Below are 21,832 nucleotides of genomic sequence, written 5' to 3' on the forward strand. Positions count from 1 at the left end.
ATTTTACTCAACTTTTTTGTTGTTGAAATTTGTACCTATAGCCGTGAATGAAAAGGAGATCAAACAGCCCTGTGATTGATTGATTTATTGTTTACTTGATTGGTTAGTTCATTGATTGCTCTCCCTGCTGTCTCACAAAACTGCTGATGTGTAAATTAAACCTTTACATTTTTCAACAATGGACGTGAACTCTGCTCCTAGCCTCCCTAAAAAGCAGATGAAACAGCCCTGTGAAAGATTTACTGATTCATCCGTTTATTCATTCATCCTTTTATTGATTGATTCATTGATTCATTATTTAATTAATTGAGTCATTGAGTCATTATTGAATTAATTGATTAATTGTTTCATTATTGAATTAATTGACTCATTGATTCATTATTGAATTAATTGACTCATTGATTCATTATTGAATTAATTGAGTCATTGATTCATTATTGAATTAATTGAGTCATTGATTCATTATTGAATTAATTGAGTCATTGATTCATTATTGAATTAATTGATTCGTTGATTCATTATTGAATTAATTGAGTCATTGATTCATTATTGAATTAATTGATTAATTGATTCATTATTTAATTAATTGATTCATAAACTCTCTTTCCTTTCCTCTCCTCCCCCCACATCCAGATCAGAAAGTTGGAAAGTACTCTGATGGACATGGACAATAAGACTTTGTGGAATGATTACCGCATGGCCCAGCCGCTCAACGATCGCGTGGTCGAGTCCTCCTTCCTGCCTCGCCTAGGGAAAGGCAGTACGTGGACAGAACCTACTCTTAGGGAATTAAAAAGATAAACTAAACAGGAAAATATGATTATGTATCTATGTAGATATAGGTCCTGCTGTATATGATAGGGAATGGATCAATTTGTTGTCCTAATATGGCTGTAGCCTCCGTTTGAAAAAGGTAGCACTGTATCTACAGATGTAGGATCTTAATTTGAGCCAGTTTTCTACAACAGGAAAATTATCCTGCAGCAACAGGATACGTTAATTATTATGTTGATTATTTTAATTAATGAACATTTTTTATAGGGTTTGATACATTTTTTTGTGAGGGAAAACCTTGTCTGAAATTTCAAATGGGAAATTACAAACTTTAGAAGTCTTTAAAAATACTTTAATACACTACGAGTTTGAATTTCCTCCTTAGCAGGAACATTCTCAGCAACAAAAGAGTGATCAAATTGAGATCCTACGTCTGTATACGGGCCCTGGTGTGTGTGTGTGTGTGTTAGGGAATGGATAGTCTTGTGTTGCCAGACAGTAATTGTGCCTTTGCTCTTCTTACGATCTTTCTGTTTTCCCTTGGGACATGAAATGACTGAGATCAATGTTAAGGAATGAATCAACTTAACAGGCAAATAGATACAGATAAGATATATCTCATATTGATGCTCAACATCTGTCTTTAATATAGTGGATTTCTAAGATGATGCTCATCTCACAGTATGTTTTAAGATGATTTATGATGCTCTACATATGGAACCCATCTGAGAGGAATCAGCCTCAAGGCCTTTCCCTGACCATGTTCACTTCCTCTTTCTCTCTATATCCGTCTCTCCCCCCTCTCGCTTCCCCTCTCTCTATCTCTCTTTCTTTCCCTCTCTCCCTATCTCTTTCTTTCTCTCTTTCCCTCTTTCACTCTCTTTCACTCTCTCACTCTCTCTTTCTCTCTTTATCTCTCTTTCTTTCCCTCTCTCCCTCTCTCACCCTCTCTCTCACTCTCTCTTTCTCTCTCTTTCTCTCTATATCTCTTTCTTTCCCTCTCCCTCTCTTTCTTTCTCTCTCTGTCTCTCTCTCACTCTCTCTCTCTCTCTTTCTCTCTCTTTCTCCACTCAGCGTTCTGTCGCCAAGATGAAATCGAATCAAAGCTTCTGAAGATCGAGGGTCTGATTACTTCTCTTGGAAAACACATACATTCAAGTGAGATATATCTTTATTGACATTTAAAAGTATAACAATGAGTGAAGGTTTATGTGAACTGACTCTGTGTTTTTGTTAATGTAGGTGAAATTGGGGATGCAAGGCCTTCCAAACAAGGTGAGTACTGTAGTTAGGTATTGGAGTACACCGTACTCTACGAGGTTGCTCTTCTATATTATGTGTAATAACACCAATGTGTTATCACAATGTTATCACAATGTTATTACAATGTTATTACAATGTTATCACAATGTTATTGCAATCAGGGGTTGGAACCAACATTATTTTCCAATCGTTTTGTTCTGAACAGAAACACTATTTTTATAGTTTCACTCCACTGTTCCGACCAACAAAATAAAGTTCTGAACTGGTTCAAACCCCCCAAAAAGTACTGGTTTATTGCGTTCCTTTCTGTTTATTTTTATTTTTTAAACCTGTTAAATCAACAGTATTTTACATTTAGCTTATTAGACTACTTCACCAATCAGTGACAGAACAGCTATTTCCATGTTAAAATATTAGGGGGGTTCATTTTCTCTATTGTTTTGATGGTAGGCTACTCTGGTAGGACTAAATTAGGATCAAATAGCCACGGTAGCCAACTTGACCACTGTCTGAAACTGTAACTTAAAGCGAGTACAGCCTCATGGTTCACACAGTAAACGCTTGCTGGATGTTGCACATCATTTTCACAACATTAAAGTTTGCGCTCAGCAGACCTGAAATTTGCTCAGTGCCAAAAAAAAGGAAAATTGGTTACAATAGCAGTCACACTAGTAGTCACAATAGTAGTTACAATAGTAGTTACAATAGTAGTTACAATAGTAGTTACAATAGTAGTCACACTAGTAAATACAATAGTAGTTACAATAGTAGTTACACTAGTAGTTACAATAGTAGTCACACTAGTAAATACAATAGTAGTCACACTAGTAGTTACAATAGTAGTCACACTAGTAAATACAATAGTAGTTACAATAGTAGTTACACTAGTAGTTACAATAGTAAATACAATAGTAGTTACACTAGTAAATACAATAGTAGTTACAATAGTAGTTACAATAGTAGTCACACTAGTAGTTACAATAGTAGTCACACTAGTAGTCACACTAGTAAATACAATAGTAGTTACAATAGTAGTTAAAATAGTAGTTACACTAGTAGTCACACTAGTAAATACAATAGTAGTTACAATAGTAGTTACAATAGTAGTTACACTAGTAGTTACAATAGTAGTTACAATAGTAGTTACACTAGTAGTTACACTAGTAGTTACAATAGTAGTTACAATAGTAGTTACAATAGTAGTTACACTAGTAGTTACACTAGTAGTCACACTAGTAAATACAATAGTAGTTACAATAGTAGTTACAATAGTAAATACAATAGTAGTTACACTAGTAGTCACACTAGTAGTTACAATAGTAGTTACAATAGTAGTTACAATAGTAGTTACAATAGTAGTTACAATAGTAGTCACACTAGTAAATACAATAGTAGTCACACTAGTAGTTACAATAGTAGTTACAATAGTAGTCACACTAGTAAATACAATAGTAGTCACACTAGTAGTTACAATAGTAGTTACAATAGTAGTTACACTAGTAGTCACACTAGTAGTTACAATAGTAGTTACAATAGTAGTTACAATAGTAGTTACACTAGTAGTCACACTAGTAAATACAATAGTAGTTACAATAGTAGTTACACTAGTAAATACAATAGTAGTTACACTAGTAGTTACACTAGTAGTTACACTAGTAAATACAATAGTAGTTACAATAGTAGTTACACTAGTAGTTACAATAGTAGTTACAATAGTAGTCACACTAGTAGTTACAATAGTAGTTACAATAGTAGTTACAATAGTAGTCACACTAGTAGTCACACTAGTAGTTACAATAGTAGTTACAATAGTAGTTACACTAGTAAATACAATAGTAGTTACACTAGTAGTTACAATAGTAGTCACACTAGTAGTCACACTAGTAAATACAATAGTAGTTACACTAGTAGTTACACTAGTAGTTACACTAGTAGTTACACTAGTAAATACAATAGTAGTTACAATAGTAGTCACACTAGTAAATACAATAGTAGTCACACTAGTAAATACAATAGTAGTTACAATAGTAGTTACACTAGTAAATACAATAGTAGTTACACTAGTAAATAAAATAGTAGTTACACTAGTAAGTACAATAGTAGTTACAATAGTAGTTACACTAGTAAATACAATAGTAGTTACACTAGTAAATACAATAGTAGTTACAATAGTAGTTACAATAGTAGTTACACTAGTAAATACAATAGTAGTTACACTAGTAAATACAATAGTAGTTACACTAGTAAATACAATAGTAGTTACAATAGTAGTCACACTAGTAGTTACAATAGTAGTCACACTAGTAAATACAATAGTAGTCACACTAGTAGTTACAATAGTAGTCACACTAGTAAATACAATAGTAGTTACAATAGTAGTTACACTAGTAGTTACAATAGTAAATACAATAGTAGTTACACTAGTAGTTACACTAGTAAATACAATAGTAGTTACAATAGTAGTTACACTAGTAGTTACAATAGTAGTTACAATAGTAGTCACACTAGTAGTTACAATAGTAGTTACAATAGTAGTTACAATAGTAGTCACACTAGTAGTCACACTAGTAGTTACAATAGTAGTTACAATAGTAGTTACACTAGTAAATACAATAGTAGTTACACTAGTAGTTACAATAGTAGTCACACTAGTAGTCACACTAGTAAATACAATAGTAGTTACACTAGTAGTTACACTAGTAGTTACACTAGTAGTTACACTAGTAAATACAATAGTAGTTACAATAGTAGTCACACTAGTAAATACAATAGTAGTCACACTAGTAAATACAATAGTAGTTACAATAGTAGTTACACTAGTAAATACAATAGTAGTTACACTAGTAAATAAAATAGTAGTTACACTAGTAAGTACAATAGTAGTTACAATAGTAGTTACACTAGTAAATACAATAGTAGTTACACTAGTAAATACAATAGTAGTTACAATAGTAGTTACAATAGTAGTTACACTAGTAAATACAATAGTAGTTACACTAGTAAATACAATAGTAGTTACACTAGTAAATACAATAGTAGTTACACTAGTAAATACAATAGTAGTTACAATAGTAGTCACACTAGTAGTTACAATAGTAGTCACACTAGTAAATACAATAGTAGTCACACTAGTAGTTACAATAGTAGTCACACTAGTAAATACAATAGTAGTTACAATAGTAGTTACACTAGTAGTTACAATAGTAAATACAATAGTAGTTACACTAGTAAATACAATAGTAGTTACAATAGTAGTTACAATAGTAGTCACACTAGTAGTTACAATAGTAGTCACACTAGTAGTCACACTAGTAAATACAATAGTAGTTACAATAGTAGTTAAAATAGTAGTTACACTAGTAGTCACACTAGTAAATACAATAGTAGTTACAATAGTAGTTACACTAGTAGTTACAATAGTAGTTACAATAGTAGTTACAATAGTAGTTACACTAGTAGTTACAATAGTAGTTACAATAGTAGTTACAATAGTAGTTACAATAGTAGTTACACTAGTAGTTACACTAGTAGTCACACTAGTAAATACAATAGTAGTTACAATAGTAGTTACAATAGTAGTTACAATAGTAAATACAATAGTAGTTACAATAGTAGTTACACTAGTAGTCACACTAGTAGTTACAATAGTAGTTACAATAGTAGTTACAATAGTAGTTACAATAGTAGTCACACTAGTAAATACAATAGTAGTCACACTAGTAGTTACAATAGTAGTTACAATAGTAGTTACAATAGTAGTCACACTAGTAAATACAATAGTAGTCACACTAGTAGTTACAATAGTAGTTACAATAGTAGTTACACTAGTAGTCACACTAGTAGTTACAATAGTAGTTACAATAGTAGTTACAATAGTAGTTACACTAGTAGTCACACTAGTAAATACAATAGTATTTACAATAGTAGTTACACTAGTAAATACAATAGTAGTTACAATAGTAGTTACACTAGTAGTTACACTAGTAGTTACACTAGTAAATACAATAGTAGTTACAATAGTAGTTACACTAGTAGTTACAATAGTAGTTACAATAGTAGTCACACTAGTAGTTACAATAGTAGTTACAATAGTAGTTACAATAGTAGTCACACTAGTAGTCACACTAGTAGTTACAATAGTAGTTACAATAGTAGTTACAATAGTAGTTACAATAGTAGTCACACTAGTAGTCACACTAGTAGTTACAATAGTAGTTACAATAGTAGTTACACTAGTAAATACAATAGTAGTTACACTAGTAGTTACAATAGTAGTCACACTAGTAGTCACACTAGTAAATACAATAGTAGTTACACTAGTAGTTACACTAGTAGTTACACTAGTAGTTACACTAGTAAATACAATAGTAGTTACAATAGTAGTCACACTAGTAAATACAATAGTAGTCACACTAGTAAATACAATAGTAGTTACAATAGTAGTTACACTAGTAAATACAATAGTAGTTACACTAGTAAATACAATAGTAGTTACACTAGTAAGTACAATAGTAGTTACAATAGTAGTTACACTAGTAAATACAATAGTAGTTACACTAGTAAATACAATAGTAGTTACACTAGTAAATACAATAGTAGTTACACTAGTAAATACAATAGTAGTTACAATAGTAGTTACAATAGTAGTTACACTAGTAAATACAATAGTAGTTAAACTAGTAAATACAATAGTAGTTACACTAGTAAATACAATAGTAGTTACACTAGTAAATACAATAGTAGTTACAATAGTAGTCACACTAGTAGTTACAATAGTAAATACAATAGTAGTTACACTAGTAAATACAATAGTAGTTACAATAGTAAATACAATAGTAGTTACAATAGTAGTCACACTAGTAGTTACAATAGTAAATTAAATAGTAGTCACACTAGTAAATACAATAGTAGTCACACTAGTAAATACAATAGTAGTTACAATAGTAGTTACAATAGTAGTCACACTAGTAGTTACAATAGTAAATACAATAGTAGTCACACTAGTAAATACAATAGTAGTTACAATAGTAGTTACAATAGTAGTCACACTAGTAGTTACAATAGTAAATACAATAGTAGTCACACTAGTAAGTACAATAGTAGTCACACTAGTAAATACAATAGTAGTTACAATAGTAGTTACAAAAGTAGTTACAATAGCAGTTACAATAGTAGTTACAATAGTAGTCACACTAGTAGTTACAATACTAAATACAATAGTAGTTACACTAGTAGTCACACTAGTAGTCACACTAGTAGTTACAATAGTAGTTACAATAGTAGTCACACTAGTAGTCACACTAGTAGTTACAATAGTAGTTACAATAGTAGTTACAATAGTAGTTACAATAGTAGTTACAATAGTAGTTACAATAGTAGTTACAATAGTAGTCACACTAGTAAATACAATAGTAGTCAAACTAGTAGTTACAATAGTAGTTACACTAGTAGTCGCACTAGTAAATACAATAGTAGTTACAATAGTAAATACAATAGTAGTTACAATAGTAGTTACACTAGTAGTCACACTAGTAGTTACAATAGTAGTTACAATAGTAGTTACAATAGTAGTTACACTAGTAGTCACACTAGTAAATACAATAGTAGTTACAATAGTAGTTACAATAGTAGTTACACTAGTAGTTACAATAGTAGTTACACTAGTAGTCACACTAGTAAATACAATAGTAGTTACAATAGTAGTCACACTAGTAAATACAATAGTAGTTACACTAGTAAATACAATAGTAGTCACACTAGTAGTTACAATAGTAGTTACAATAGTAGTTACACTAGTAGTCACACTAGTAAATACAATAGTAGTTACAATAGTAGTTACAATAGTAGTTACACTAGTAAATACAATAGTAGTTACACTAGTAGTTACAATAGTAGTCACACTAGTAGTCACACTAGTAAATACAATAGTAGTTACACTAGTAGTTACACTAGTAGTTACACTAGTAGTTACACTAGTAAATACAATAGTAGTTACAATAGTAGTCACACTAGTAAATACAATAGTAGTCACACTAGTAAATACAATAGTAGTTACAATAGTAGTTACACTAGTAAATACAATAGTAGTTACACTAGTAAATACAATAGTAGTTACACTAGTAAATACAATAGTAGTTACAATAGTAGTTACACTAGTAAATACAATAGTAGTTACACTAGTAAATACAATAGTAGTTACACTAGTAAATACAATAGTAGTTACACTAGTAAATACAATAGTAGTTACAATAGTAGTTACAATAGTAGTTACACTAGTAAATACAATAGTAGTTACACTAGTAAATACAATAGTTTACACTAGTAAATACAATAGTAGTTACACTAGTAAATACAATAGTAGTTACAATAGTAGTCACACTAGTAGTTACAATAGTAAATACAATAGTAGTTACACTAGTAAATACAATAGTAGTTACACTAGTAAATACAATAGTAGTTACAATAGTAGTTACAATAGTAAATACAATAGTAGTTACAATAGTAGTCACACTAGTAGTTACAATAGTAAATTAAATAGTAGTCACACTAGTAAATACAATAGTAGTCACACTAGTAAATACAATAGTAGTTACAATAGTAGTTACAATAGTAGTCACACTAGTAGTTACAATAGTAAATACAATAGTAGTCACACTAGTAAATACAATAGTAGTCACACTAGTAAATACAATAGTAGTTACAATAGTAGTTACAATAGTAGTCACACTAGTAGTTACAATAGTAAATACAATAGTAGTCACACTAGTAAATACAATAGTAGTCACACTAGTAAATACAATAGTAGTTACAATAGTAGTTACAATAGTAGTTACAATAGCAGTTACAATAGCAGTTACAATAGTAGTCACACTAGTAGTTACAATAGTAAATACAATAGTAGTCACACTAGTAAATACAATAGTAGTTACAATAGTAAATACAATAGTAGTTACAATAGTAGTTACAATAGTAGTTACACTAGTAGTTACAATAGTAGTCACACTAGTAGTTACACTAGGAGTCACACTAGTAGTTACAATAGTAGTCACACTAGTAGTTACACTAGTAGTCACACTAGTAAATACAATAGTAGTTACAATAGTAGTTACACTAGTAGTTACAATAGTAGTAACACTAGTAGTCACACTAGTAAATACAATAGTAGTCACACTAGTAAATACAATAGTAGTCACACTAGTAAATACAATAGTAGTTACAATAGTAGTTACAATAGTAGTTACAATAGTAGTTACAATAGTAGTTACAATAGTAGTCACACTAGTAAATACAATAGTAGTTACACTAGTAAATACAATAGTAGTTACACTAGTAGTTACAATAGTAGTCACACTAGTAGTTACACTAGGAGTCACACTAGTAGTTACAATAGTAGTTACACTAGTAGTTACACTAGGAGTCACACTAGTAGTTACAATAGTAGTTACAATAGTAGTTACAATAGTAGTTACACTAGTAGTCACACTAGGAGTCACACTAGTAGTTACACTAGTAAATACAATAGTAGTTACACTAGTAAATACAATAGTAGTTACACTAGTAAATACAATAGTAGTTACACTAGTAAATACAATAGTAGTTACACTAATAGTTACACTAGTAAATACAATAGTAGTTACACTAGTAGTTACAATAGTAGTTACACTAGTAGTTACACTAGTAAATACAATAGTAGTTACACTAGTAAATACAATAGTAGTTACACTAGTAAATACAATAGTAGTTACACTAGTAAATACAATAGTAGTTACACTAGTAAATACAATAGTAGTTACACTAGTAAATACAATAGTAGTCACACTAGTAGTTACACTAGTAAATACAATAGTAGTTACACTAGTAAATACAATAGTAGTTACACTAGTAGTTACAATAGTAGTTACACTAGGAGTCACACTAGTAGTTACAATAGTAGTTACACTAGTAGTTACAATAGTAGTCACACTAGTAGTCACACTAGTAAATACAATAGTAGTTACAATAGTAGTCACACTAGTAGTTACAATAGTAGTCACACTAGTAGTTACAATAGTAGTCACACTAGTAGTTACAATAGTAGTCACACTAGTAGTCACACTAGGAGTCACACTAGTAAATACAATAGTAGTTACAGTAGTAGTTACAATAGTAGTTACAATAGTAGTTACAATAGTAGTCACACTAGTAGTTACACTAGTAGTCACACTAGGAGTCACACTAGTAAATACAATAGTAGTTACAATAGTAGTTACAATAGTAGTCACAATAGTAGTCACAATAGTAGTTACACTAGTAGTCACACTAGTAGTCACACTAGGAGTCACACTAGTAAATACAATAGTAGTTACAATAGTAGTTACAATAGTAGTTACACTAGTAAATACAATAGTAGTTACACTAGTAGTTACAATAGTAGTCACACTAGTAGTCACACTAGTAAATACAATAGTAGTTACAATAGTAGTTACAATAGTAGTCACACTAGGAGTCACAATAGTAGTTACAATAGTAGTTACACTAGTAGTTACAATAGTAGTCACACTAGTAGTCACACTAGTAAATACAATAGTAGTTACAATAGTAGTTACAATAGTAGTTACAATAGTAGTCACAATAGTAGTTACACTAGTAGTCACACTAGGAGTCACACTAGTAAATACAATAGTAGTCACACTAGTAAATACAATAGTAGTCACACTAGTAGTTACAATAGTAGTCACACTAGTAGTTACAATAGTAGTTACACTAGGAGTCACACTAGTAAATACAATAGTAGTTACACTAGTAGTTACAATAGTAGTCACACTAGTAGTTACAATAGTAGTTACAATAGTAGTTACAAAAGTAGTTACAATAGGAGTCACACTAGTAGTTACAATAGTTGTCACACTAGGAGTCACACTAGTAGTTACAATAGTAGTTACAATAGTAGTCACACTAGTAAATACAATAGTAGTTACACTAGTAGTTACAATAGTAGTCACACTAGTAGTTACAATAGTAGTTACAATAGTAGTTACAATAGTAGTTACAATAGTAGTCACAATAGTAGTTACAATAGTAGTTACAATAGTAGTTACAATAGTAGTTACAATAGTAGTTACAATAGTAGTTACACTAGTAGTTACAATAGTAGTTACAATAGTAGTCACACTAGTAAATACAATAGTAGTCACACTAGTAAATACAATAGTAGTTACAATAGTAGTTACAATAGTAGTTACAATAGCAGTTACAATAGTAGTTACAATAGTAGTCACACTAGTAAATACAATAGTAGTTACAATAGTAGTCACACTAGTAGTTACAATAGTAGTCACACTAGTAGTTACAATAGTAGTCACACTAGTAGTTACAATAGTAGTCACACTAGTAGTTACAATAGTAGTCACACTAGTAGTCACACTAGGAGTCACACTAGTAAATACAATATTAGTTACAATAGTAGTTACAATAGTAGTCACACTAGTAGTTACAATAGTAGTTACACTAGTAAATACAATAGTAGTTACAATAGTAGTTACAATAGTAGTTACAATAGTAGTTACAATAGTAGTCACACTAGTAAATACAATAGTAGTTACAATAGTAGTCACACTAGTAGTTACAATAGTAGTCACACTAGTAGTTACAATAGTAGTCACACTAGTAGTTACAATAGTAGTTACAATAGTAGTCACACTAGTAAATACAATAGTAGTTACACTAGTAGTTACAATAGTAGTCACACTAGTAGTTACAATAGTAGTTACAATAGTAGTTACAATAGTAGTTACAATAGTAGTCACAATAGTAGTTACAATAGTAGTTACAATAGTAGTTACAATAGTAGTTACAATAGTAGTTACACTAGTAGTTACAATAGTAGTTACAATAGTAGTCACACTAGTAAATACAATAGTAGTCACACTAGTAAATACAATAGTAGTTACAATAGTAGTTACAATAGTAGTTACAATAGCAGTTACAATAGTAGTTACAATAGTAGTCACACTAGTAAATACAATAGTAGTTACAATAGTAGTCACACTAGTAGTTACAATAGTAGTCACACTAGTAGTTACAATAGTAGTCACACTAGTAGTTACAATAGTAGTCACACTAGTAGTCACACTAGGAGTCACACTAGTAAATACAATAGTAGTTACAATAGTAGTTACAATAGTAGTTACAATAGTAGTTACAATAGTAGTCACACTAGTAGTTACACTAGTAGTCACACTAGGAGTCACACTAGTAAATACAATAGTAGTTACAATAGTAGTTACAATAGTAGTCACAATAGTAGTTACAATAGTAGTTACAATAGTAGTCACAATAGTAGTTACACTAGTAGTCACACTAGGAGTCACACTAGTAAATACAATAGTAGTTACAATAGTAGTTACAATAGTAGTTACAATAGTAGTTACACTAGTAAATACAATAGTAGTTACACTAGTAGTTACAATAGTAGTCACACTAGTAGTCACACTAGTAAATACAATAGTAGTTACAATAGTAGTTACAATAGTAGTTACAATAGTAGTCACAATAGTAGTTACACTAGTAGTCACACTAGGAGTCACAATAGTAGTTACAATAGTAGTTACACTAGTAGTTACAATAGTAGTCACACTAGTAGTCACACTAGTAAATACAATAGTAGTTACAATAGTAGTTACAATAGTAGTTACAATAGTAGTCACAATAGTAGTTACACTAGTAGTCACACTAGGAGTCACACTAGTAAATACAATAGTAGTCACACTAGTAAATACAATAGTAGTCACACTAGTAGTTACAATAGTAGTCACACTAGTAGTTACAATAGTAGTTACACTAGGAGTCACACTAGTAAATACAATAGTAGTTACACTAGTAGTTACAATAGTAGTCACACTAGTAGTTACAATAGTAGTTACAATAGTAGTTACAATAGTAGTTACAATAGGAGTCACACTAGTAGTTACAATAGTAGTCACACTAGGAGTCACACTAGTAGTTACAATAGTAGTTACAATAGTAGTCACACTAGTAAATACAATAGTAGTTACACTAGTAGTTACAATAGTAGTCACACTAGTAGTTACAATAGTAGTTACAATAGTAGTTACAATAGTAGTTACAATAGTAGTCACAATAGTAGTTACAATAGTAGTTACAATAGTAGTTACAATAGTAGTTACACTAGTAGTTACAATAGTAGTTACAATAGTAGTCACACTAGTAAATACAATAGTAGTTACAATAGTAGTTACAATAGTAGTCACACTAGTAAATACAATAGTAGTTACACTAGTAGTTACAATAGTAGTCACACTAGTAGTTACAATAGTAGTCACAATAGTAGTTACACTAGTAAATACAATAGTAGTTACACTAGTAAATACAATAGTAGTTACACTAGTAGTCACACTAGTAGTTACACTAGGAGTCACACTAGTAAATACAATAGTAGTCACACTAGTAGTTACACTAGGAGTCACACTAGTAAATACAATAGTAGTTACAATAGTAGTCACACTAGTAGTTACAATAGTAAATACAATAGTAGTCACACTAGTAAATACAATAGTAGTCACACTAGTAAATACAATAGTAGTTACAATAGTAGTCACACTAGTAGTTACAATAGTAAATACAATAGTAGTCACACTAGTAAATACAATAGTAGTCACACTAGTAAATACAATAGTAGTTACAATAGTAGTTACAATAGTAGTTACAATAGCAGTTACAATAGTAGTTACAATAGTAGTCACACTAGTAGTTACAATAGTAAATACAATAGTAGTCACACTAGTAAATACAATAGTAGTTACAATAGTAAATACAATAGTAGTTACAATAGTAGTTACAATAGTAGTTACACTAGTAGTTACAATAGTAGTCACACTAGTAGTTACACTAGGAGTCACACTAGTAGTTACAATAGTAGTCACACTAGTAGTTACACTAGGAGTCACACTAGTAAATACAATAGTAGTTACAATAGTAGTTACACTAGTAGTTACAATAGTAGTAACACTAGTAGTCACACTAGTAAATACAATAGTAGTTACACTAGTAAATACAATAGTAGTTACACTAATAGTTACACTAGTAAATACAATAGTAGTTACACTAGTAGTTACAATAGTAGTTACACTAGTAGTTACACTAGTAAATACAATAGTAGTTACACTAGTAAATACAATAGTAGTTACACTAGTAAATACAATAGTAGTTACACTAGTAAATACAATAGTAGTTACACTAGTAAATACAATAGTAGTTACACTAGTAAATACAATAGTAGTTACACTAGTAAATACAATAGTAGTCACACTAGTAGTTACACTAGTAAATACAATAGTAGTTACACTAGTAAATACAATAGTAGTTACACTAGTAGTTACAATAGTAGTTACACTAGGAGTCACACTAGTAGTTACAATAGTAGTTACACTAGTAGTTACAATAGTAGTCACACTAGTAGTCACACTAGTAAATACAATAGTAGTTACAATAGTAGTCACACTAGTAGTTACAATAGTAGTCACACTAGTAGTTACAATAGTAGTCACACTAGTAGTTACAATAGTAGTCACACTAGTAGTCACACTAGGAGTCACACTAGTAAATACAATAGTAGTTACAATAGTAGTTACAATAGTAGTTACAATAGTAGTTACAATAGTAGTCACACTAGTAGTTACACTAGTAGTCACACTAGGAGTCACACTAGTAAATACAATAGTAGTTACAATAGTAGTTACAATAGTAGTCACAATAGTAGTTACAATAGTAGTCACAATAGTAGTTACACTAGTAGTCACACTAGGAGTCACACTAGTAAATACAATAGTAGTTACAATAGTAGTTACAATAGTAGTTACAATAGTAGTTACACTAGTAAATACAATAGTAGTTACACTAGTAGTTACAATAGTAGTCACACTAGTAGTCACACTAGTAAATACAATAGTAGTTACAATAGTAGTTACAATAGTAGTCACAATAGTAGTTACAATAGTAGTTACACTAGTAGTTACAATAGTAGTCACACTAGTAGTCACACTAGTAAATACAATAGTAGTTACAATAGTAGTTACAATAGTAGTTACAATAGTAGTCACAATAGTAGTTACACTAGTAGTCACACTAGGAGTCACACTAGTAAATACAATAGTAGTCACACTAGTAAATACAATAGTAGTCACACTAGTAGTTACAATAGTAGTCACACTAGTAGTTACAATAGTAGTTACACTAGGAGTCACACTAGTAAATACAATAGTAGTTACACTAGTAGTTACAATAGTAGTCACACTAGTAGTTACAATAGTAGTTACAATAGTAGTTACAATAGTAGTTACAATAGGAGTCACACTAGTAGTTACAATAGTTGTCACACTAGGAGTCACACTAGTAGTTACAATAGTAGTTACAATAGTAGTCACACTAGTAAATACAATAGTAGTTACACTAGTAGTTACAATAGTAGTCACACTAGTAGTTACAATAGTAGTTACAATAGTAGTTACAATAGTAGTTACAATAGTAGTCACAATAGTAGTTACAATAGTAGTTACAATAGTAGTTACAATAGTAGTTACAATAGTAGTTACACTAGTAGTTACAATAGTAGTTACAATAGTAGTCACACTAGTAAATACAATAGTAGTTACACTAGTAGTTACAATAGTAGTCACACTAGTAGTTACAATAGTAGTCACAATAGTAGTTACACTAGTAAATACAATAGTAGTTACACTAGTAAATACAATAGTAGTTACACTAGTAGTCACACTAGTAGTTACACTAGGAGTCACACTAGTAAATACAATAGTAGTCACACTAGTAGTTACACTAGGAGTCACACTAGTAAATACAATAGTAGTTACAATAGTAGTCACACTAGTAGTTACAATAGTAAATACAATAGTAGTCACACTAGTAAATACAATAGTAGTCACACTAGTAAATACAATAGTAGTTACAATAGTAGTTACAATAGTAGTCACACTAGTAAATACAATAGTAGGCACACTAGTAAATACAATAGTAGTTACAATAGTAGTTACAATAGTAGTTACAATAGCAGTTACAATAGTAGTTACAATAGTAGTCACACTAGTAAATACAATAGTAGTTACAATAGTAGTCACACTAGTAGTTACAATAGTAGTCACACTAGTAGTTACAATAGTAGTCACACTAGTAGTTACAATAGTAGTCACACTAGTAGTCACACTAGGAGTCACACTAGTAAATACAATAGTAGTTACAATAGTAGTTACAATAGTAGTTACAATAGTAGTCACACTAGTAGTTACACTAGTAGTCACACTAGGAGTCACACTAGTAAATACAATAGTAGTTACAATAGTAGTTACAATAGTAGTTACAATAGTAGTCACAATAGTAGTTACAATAGTAGTTACAATAGTAGTCACAATAGTAGTTACACTAGTAGTCACACTAGGAGTCACACTAGTAAATACAATAGTAGTTACAATAGTAGTTACAATAGTAGTTACAATAGTAGTTACACTAGTAAATACAATAGTAGTTACACTAGTAGTTACAATAGTAGTCACACTAGTAGTCACACTAGTAAATACAATAGTAGTTACAATAGTAGTTACAATAGTAGTTACAATAGTAGTCACAATAGTAGTTACACTAGTAGTCACACTAGGAGTCACAATAGTAGTTACAATAGTAGTTACACTAGTAGTTACAATAGTAGTCACACTAGTAGTCACACTAGTAAATACAATAGTAGTTACAATAGTAGTTACAATAGTAGTTACAATAGTAGTTACACTAGTAGTCACACTAGGAGTCACACTAGTAAATACAATAGTAGTCACACTAGTAAATACAATAGTAGTCACACTAGTAGTTACAATAGTAGTCACACTAGTAGTTACAATAGTAGTTACACTAGGAGTCACACTAGTAAATACAATAGTAGTTACACTAGTAGTTACAATAGTAGTCACACTAGTAGTTACAATATTAGTTACAATAGTAGTTACAATAGTAGTTACAATAGGAGTCACACTAGTAGTTACAATAGTAGTCACACTAGGAGTCACACTAGTAGTTACAATAGTAGTTACAATAGTAGTCACACTAGTAAATACAATAGTAGTTACACTAGTAGTTACAATAGTAGTCACACTAGTAGTTACAATAGTAGTTACAATAGTAGTTACAATAGTAGTTACAATAGTAGTCACAATAGTAGTTACAATAGTAGTTACAATAGTAGTTACAATAGTAGTTACAATAGTAGTTACACTAGTAGTTACAATAGTAGTTACAATAGTAGTCACACTAGTAAATACAATAGTAGTTACACTAGTAGTTACAATAGTAGTCACACTAGTAGTTACAATAGTAGTCACAATAGTAGTTACACTAGTAAATACAATAGTAGTTACACTAGTAAATACAATAGTAGTTACACTAGTAGTCACACTAGTAGTTACACTAGGAGTCACACTAGTAAATACAATAGTAGTCACACTAGTAGTTACACTAGGAGTCACACTAGTAAATACAATAGTAGTTACAATAGTAGTCACACTAGTAGTTACAATAGTAAATACAATAGTAGTCACACTAGTAAATACAATAGTAGTCACACTAGTAAATACAATAGTAGTTACAATAGTAGTCACACTAGTAGTTACAATAGTAAATACAATAGTAGTCACACTAGTAAATACAATAGTAGTCACACTAGTAAATACAATAGTAGTTACAATAGTAGTTACAATAGTAGTTACAATAGCAGTTACAATAGTAGTTACAATAGTAGTCACACTAGTAGTTACAATAGTAAATACAATAGTAGTCACACTAGTAAATACAATAGTAGTTACAATAGTAAATACAATAGTAGTTACAATAGTAGTTACAATAGTAGTTACACTAGTAGTTACAATAGTAGTCACACTAGTAGTTACACTAGGAGTCACACTAGTAGTTACAATAGTAGTCACACTAGTAGTTACACTAGGAGTCACACTAGTAAATACAATAGTAGTTACAATAGTAGTTACACTAGTAGTTACAATAGTAGTAACACTAGTAGTCACACTAGTAAATACAATAGTAGTCACACTAGTAAATACAATAGTAGTCACACTAGTAAATACAATAGTAGTTACAATAGTAGTTACAATAGTAGTTACAATAGTAGTTACAATAGTAGTTACAATAGTAGTCACACTAGTAAATACAATAGTAGTTACACTAGTAAATACAATAGTAGTTACACTAGTAGTTACAATAGTAGTCACACTAGTAGTTACACTAGGAGTCACACTAGTAGTTACAATAGTAGTTACACTAGTAGTTACACTAGGAGTCACACTAGTAGTTACAATAGTAGTTACAATAGTAGTTACAATAGTAGTTACACTAGTAGTCACACTAGGAGTCACACTAGTAAATACAATAGTAGTTACAATAGTAGTTACAATAGTAGTCACAATAGTAGTTACACTAGTAGTCACACTAGGAGTCACACTAGTAAATACAATAGTAGTTACAATAGTAGTTACAATAGTAGTTACAATAGTAGTTACACTAGTAAATACAATAGTAGTTACACTAGTAGTCACACTAGTAAATACAATAGTAGTTACAATAGTAGTTACAATAGTAGTTACAATAGTAGTCACAATAGTAGTTACACTAGTAGTCACACTAGGAGTCACAATAGTAGTTACAATAGTAGTTACACTAGTAGTTACAATAGTAGTCACACTAGTAGTCACACTAGTAAATACAATAGTAGTTACAATAGTAGTTACAATAGTAGTTACAATAGTAGTCACAATAGTAGTTACACTAGTAGTCACACTAGGAGTCACACTAGTAAATACAATAGTAGTCACACTAGTAAATACAATAGTAGTCACACTAGTAGTTACAATAGTAGTCACACTAGTAGTTACAATAGTAGTTACACTAGGAGTCACACTAGTAAAGACAATAGTAGTTACACTAGTAGTTACAATAGTAGTCACACTAGTAGTTACAATAGTAGTTACAATAGTAGTTACAATAGTAGTTACAATAGGAGTCACACTAGTAGTTACAATAGTAGTCACACTAGGAGTCACACTAGTAGTTACAATAGTAGTTACAATAGTAGTCACACTAGTAAATACAATAGTAGTTACACTAGTAGTTACAATAGTAGTCACACTAGTAGTTACAATAGTAGTTACAATAGTAGTTACAATAGTAGTTACAATAGTAGTCACAATAGTAGTTACAATAGTAGTTACAATAGTAGTTACAATAGTAGTTACAATAGTAGTTACACTAGTAGTTACAATAGTAGTTACAATAGTAGTCACACTAGTAAATACAATAGTAGTTACACTAGTAGTTACAATAGTAGTCACACTAGTAGTTACAATAGTAGTCACAATAGTAGTTACACTAGTAAATACAATAGTAGTTACACTAGTAAATACAATAGTAGTTACACTAGTAGTCACACTAGTAGTTACACTAGGAGTCACACTAGTAAATACAATAGTAGTCACACTAGTAGTTACACTAGGAGTCACACTAGTAAATACAATAGTAGTTACAATAGTAGTCACACTAGTAGTTACAATAGTAAATACAATAGTAGTCACACTAGTAAATACAATAGTAGTCACACTAGTAAATACAATAGTAGTTACAATAGTAGTCACACTAGTAGTTACAATAGTAAATACAATAGTAGTCACACTAGTAAATACAATAGTAGTCACACTAGTAAATACAATAGTAGTTACAATAGTAGTTACAATAGTAGTTACAATAGCAGTTACAATAGTAGTTACAATAGTAGTCACACTAGTAGTTACAATAGTAAATACAATAGTAGTCACACTAGTAAATACAATAGTAGTTACAATAGTAAATACAATAGTAGTTACAATAGTAGTTACAATAGTAGTTACACTAGTAGTTACAATAGTAGTCACACTAGTAGTTACACTAGGAGTCACACTAGTAGTTACAATAGTAGTCACACTAGTAGTTACACTAGGAGTCACACTAGTAAATACAATAGTAGTTACAATAGTAGTTACACTAGTAGTTACAATAGTAGTAACACTAGTAGTCACACTAGTAAATACAATAGTAGTCACACTAGTAAATACAATAGTAGTCACACTAGTAAATACAATAGTAGTTACAATAGTAGTTACAATAGTAGTTACAATAGTAGTTACAATAGTAGTTACAATAGTAGTCACACTAGTAAATACAATAGTAGTTACACTAGTAAATACAATAGTAGTTACACTAGTAGTTACAATAGTAGTCACACTAGTAGTTACACTAGGAGTCACACTAGTAGTTACAATAGTAGTTACACTAGTAGTTACACTAGGAGTCACACTAGTAGTTACAATAGTAGTTACAATAGTAGTTACAATAGTAGTTACACTAGTAGTCACACTAGGAGTCACACTAGTAGTTACACTAGTAAATACAATAGTAGTTACACTAGTAAATACAATAGTAGTTACACTAGTAAATACAATAGTAGTTACACTAGTATATACAATAGTAGTTACACTAGTAGTTACACTAGTAAATACAATAGTAGTTACACTAGTAGTTACAATAGTAGTTACACTAGTAGTTACACTAGTAAATACAATAGTAGTTACAATAGTAGTTACAATAGTAGTTACACTAGTAGTTACACTAGTGAATACAACAGTAGTTACACTAGTAAATACAATAGTAGTTACACTAGTAAAGACAATAGTAGTCACACTAGTAGTTACACTAGTAAATACAATAGTAGTTACACTAGTAAATACAATAGTAGTTACACTAGTAAATACAATAGTAGTTACACTAGTAAATACAATAGTAGTTACACTAGTAAATACAATAGTAGTTACACTAGTAAATACAATAGTAGTTACACTAGTAAATACAATAGTAGTCACACTAGTAGTTACACTAGTAAATACAATAGTAGTTACACTAGTAAATACAATAGTAGTTACACTAGTAGTTACAATAGTAGTTACACTAGGAGTCACACTAGTAGTTACAATAGTAGTTACACTAGTAGTTACAATAGTAGTCACACTAGTAGTCACACTAGTAAATACAATAGTAGTTACAATAGTAGTCACACTAGTAGTTACAATAGTAGTCACACTAGTAGTTACAATAGTAGTCACACTAGTAGTTACAATAGTAGTCACACTAGTAGTCACACTAGGAGTCACACTAGTAAATACAATAGTAGTTACAATAGTAGTTACAATAGTAGTTACAATAGTAGTCACACTAGTAGTTACACTAGTAGTCACACTAGGAGTCACACTAGTAAATACAATAGTAGTTACAATAGTAGTTACAATAGTAGTTACAATAGTAGTTACAATAGTAGTTACACTAGTAGTCACACTAGGAGTCACACTAGTAAATACAATAGTAGTTACAATAGTAGTTACAATAGTAGTCACAATAGTAGTTACACTAGTAGTCACACTAGGAGTCACACTAGTAAATACAATAGTAGTTACAATAGTAGTTACAATAGTAGTTACAATAGTAGTTACACTAGTAAATACAATAGTAGTTACACTAGTAGTTACAATAGTAAATACAATAGTAGTTACAATAGTAGTTACAATAGTAGTTACAATAGTAGTCACAATAGTAGTTACACTAGTAGTCACACTAGGAGTCACAATAGTAGTTACAATAGTAGTTACACTAGTAGTTACAATAGTAGTCACACTAGTAGTCACACTAGTAAATACAATAGTAGTTACAA

At 30.3% G+C, this 21,832-nt stretch overlaps 1 protein-coding gene across 1 annotated transcript in view; it reads left to right on the forward strand.

Annotated features, from left to right (window-relative positions):
- Positions 1-21,832, forward strand: part of ca6 (carbonic anhydrase 6) — a 36,781-nt gene that overhangs the window by 11,921 nt on the left and 3,028 nt on the right. Inside the window, exons 7-9 of the mRNA XM_036988953.2 lie at positions 634-760; positions 1,849-1,932; positions 2,017-2,049. Coding sequence (XP_036844848.1) covers positions 634-760; positions 1,849-1,932; positions 2,017-2,049 — 244 coding nt within the window. The remainder of the gene's footprint in view (positions 1-633; positions 761-1,848; positions 1,933-2,016; positions 2,050-21,832) is intronic.

This window comes from Oncorhynchus mykiss, chromosome 9 (assembly GCF_057628025.1).
Source record: "Oncorhynchus mykiss isolate SJ-2025 chromosome 9, ASM5762802v1, whole genome shotgun sequence".
NCBI lineage: Eukaryota > Metazoa > Chordata > Actinopteri > Salmoniformes > Salmonidae > Oncorhynchus > Oncorhynchus mykiss.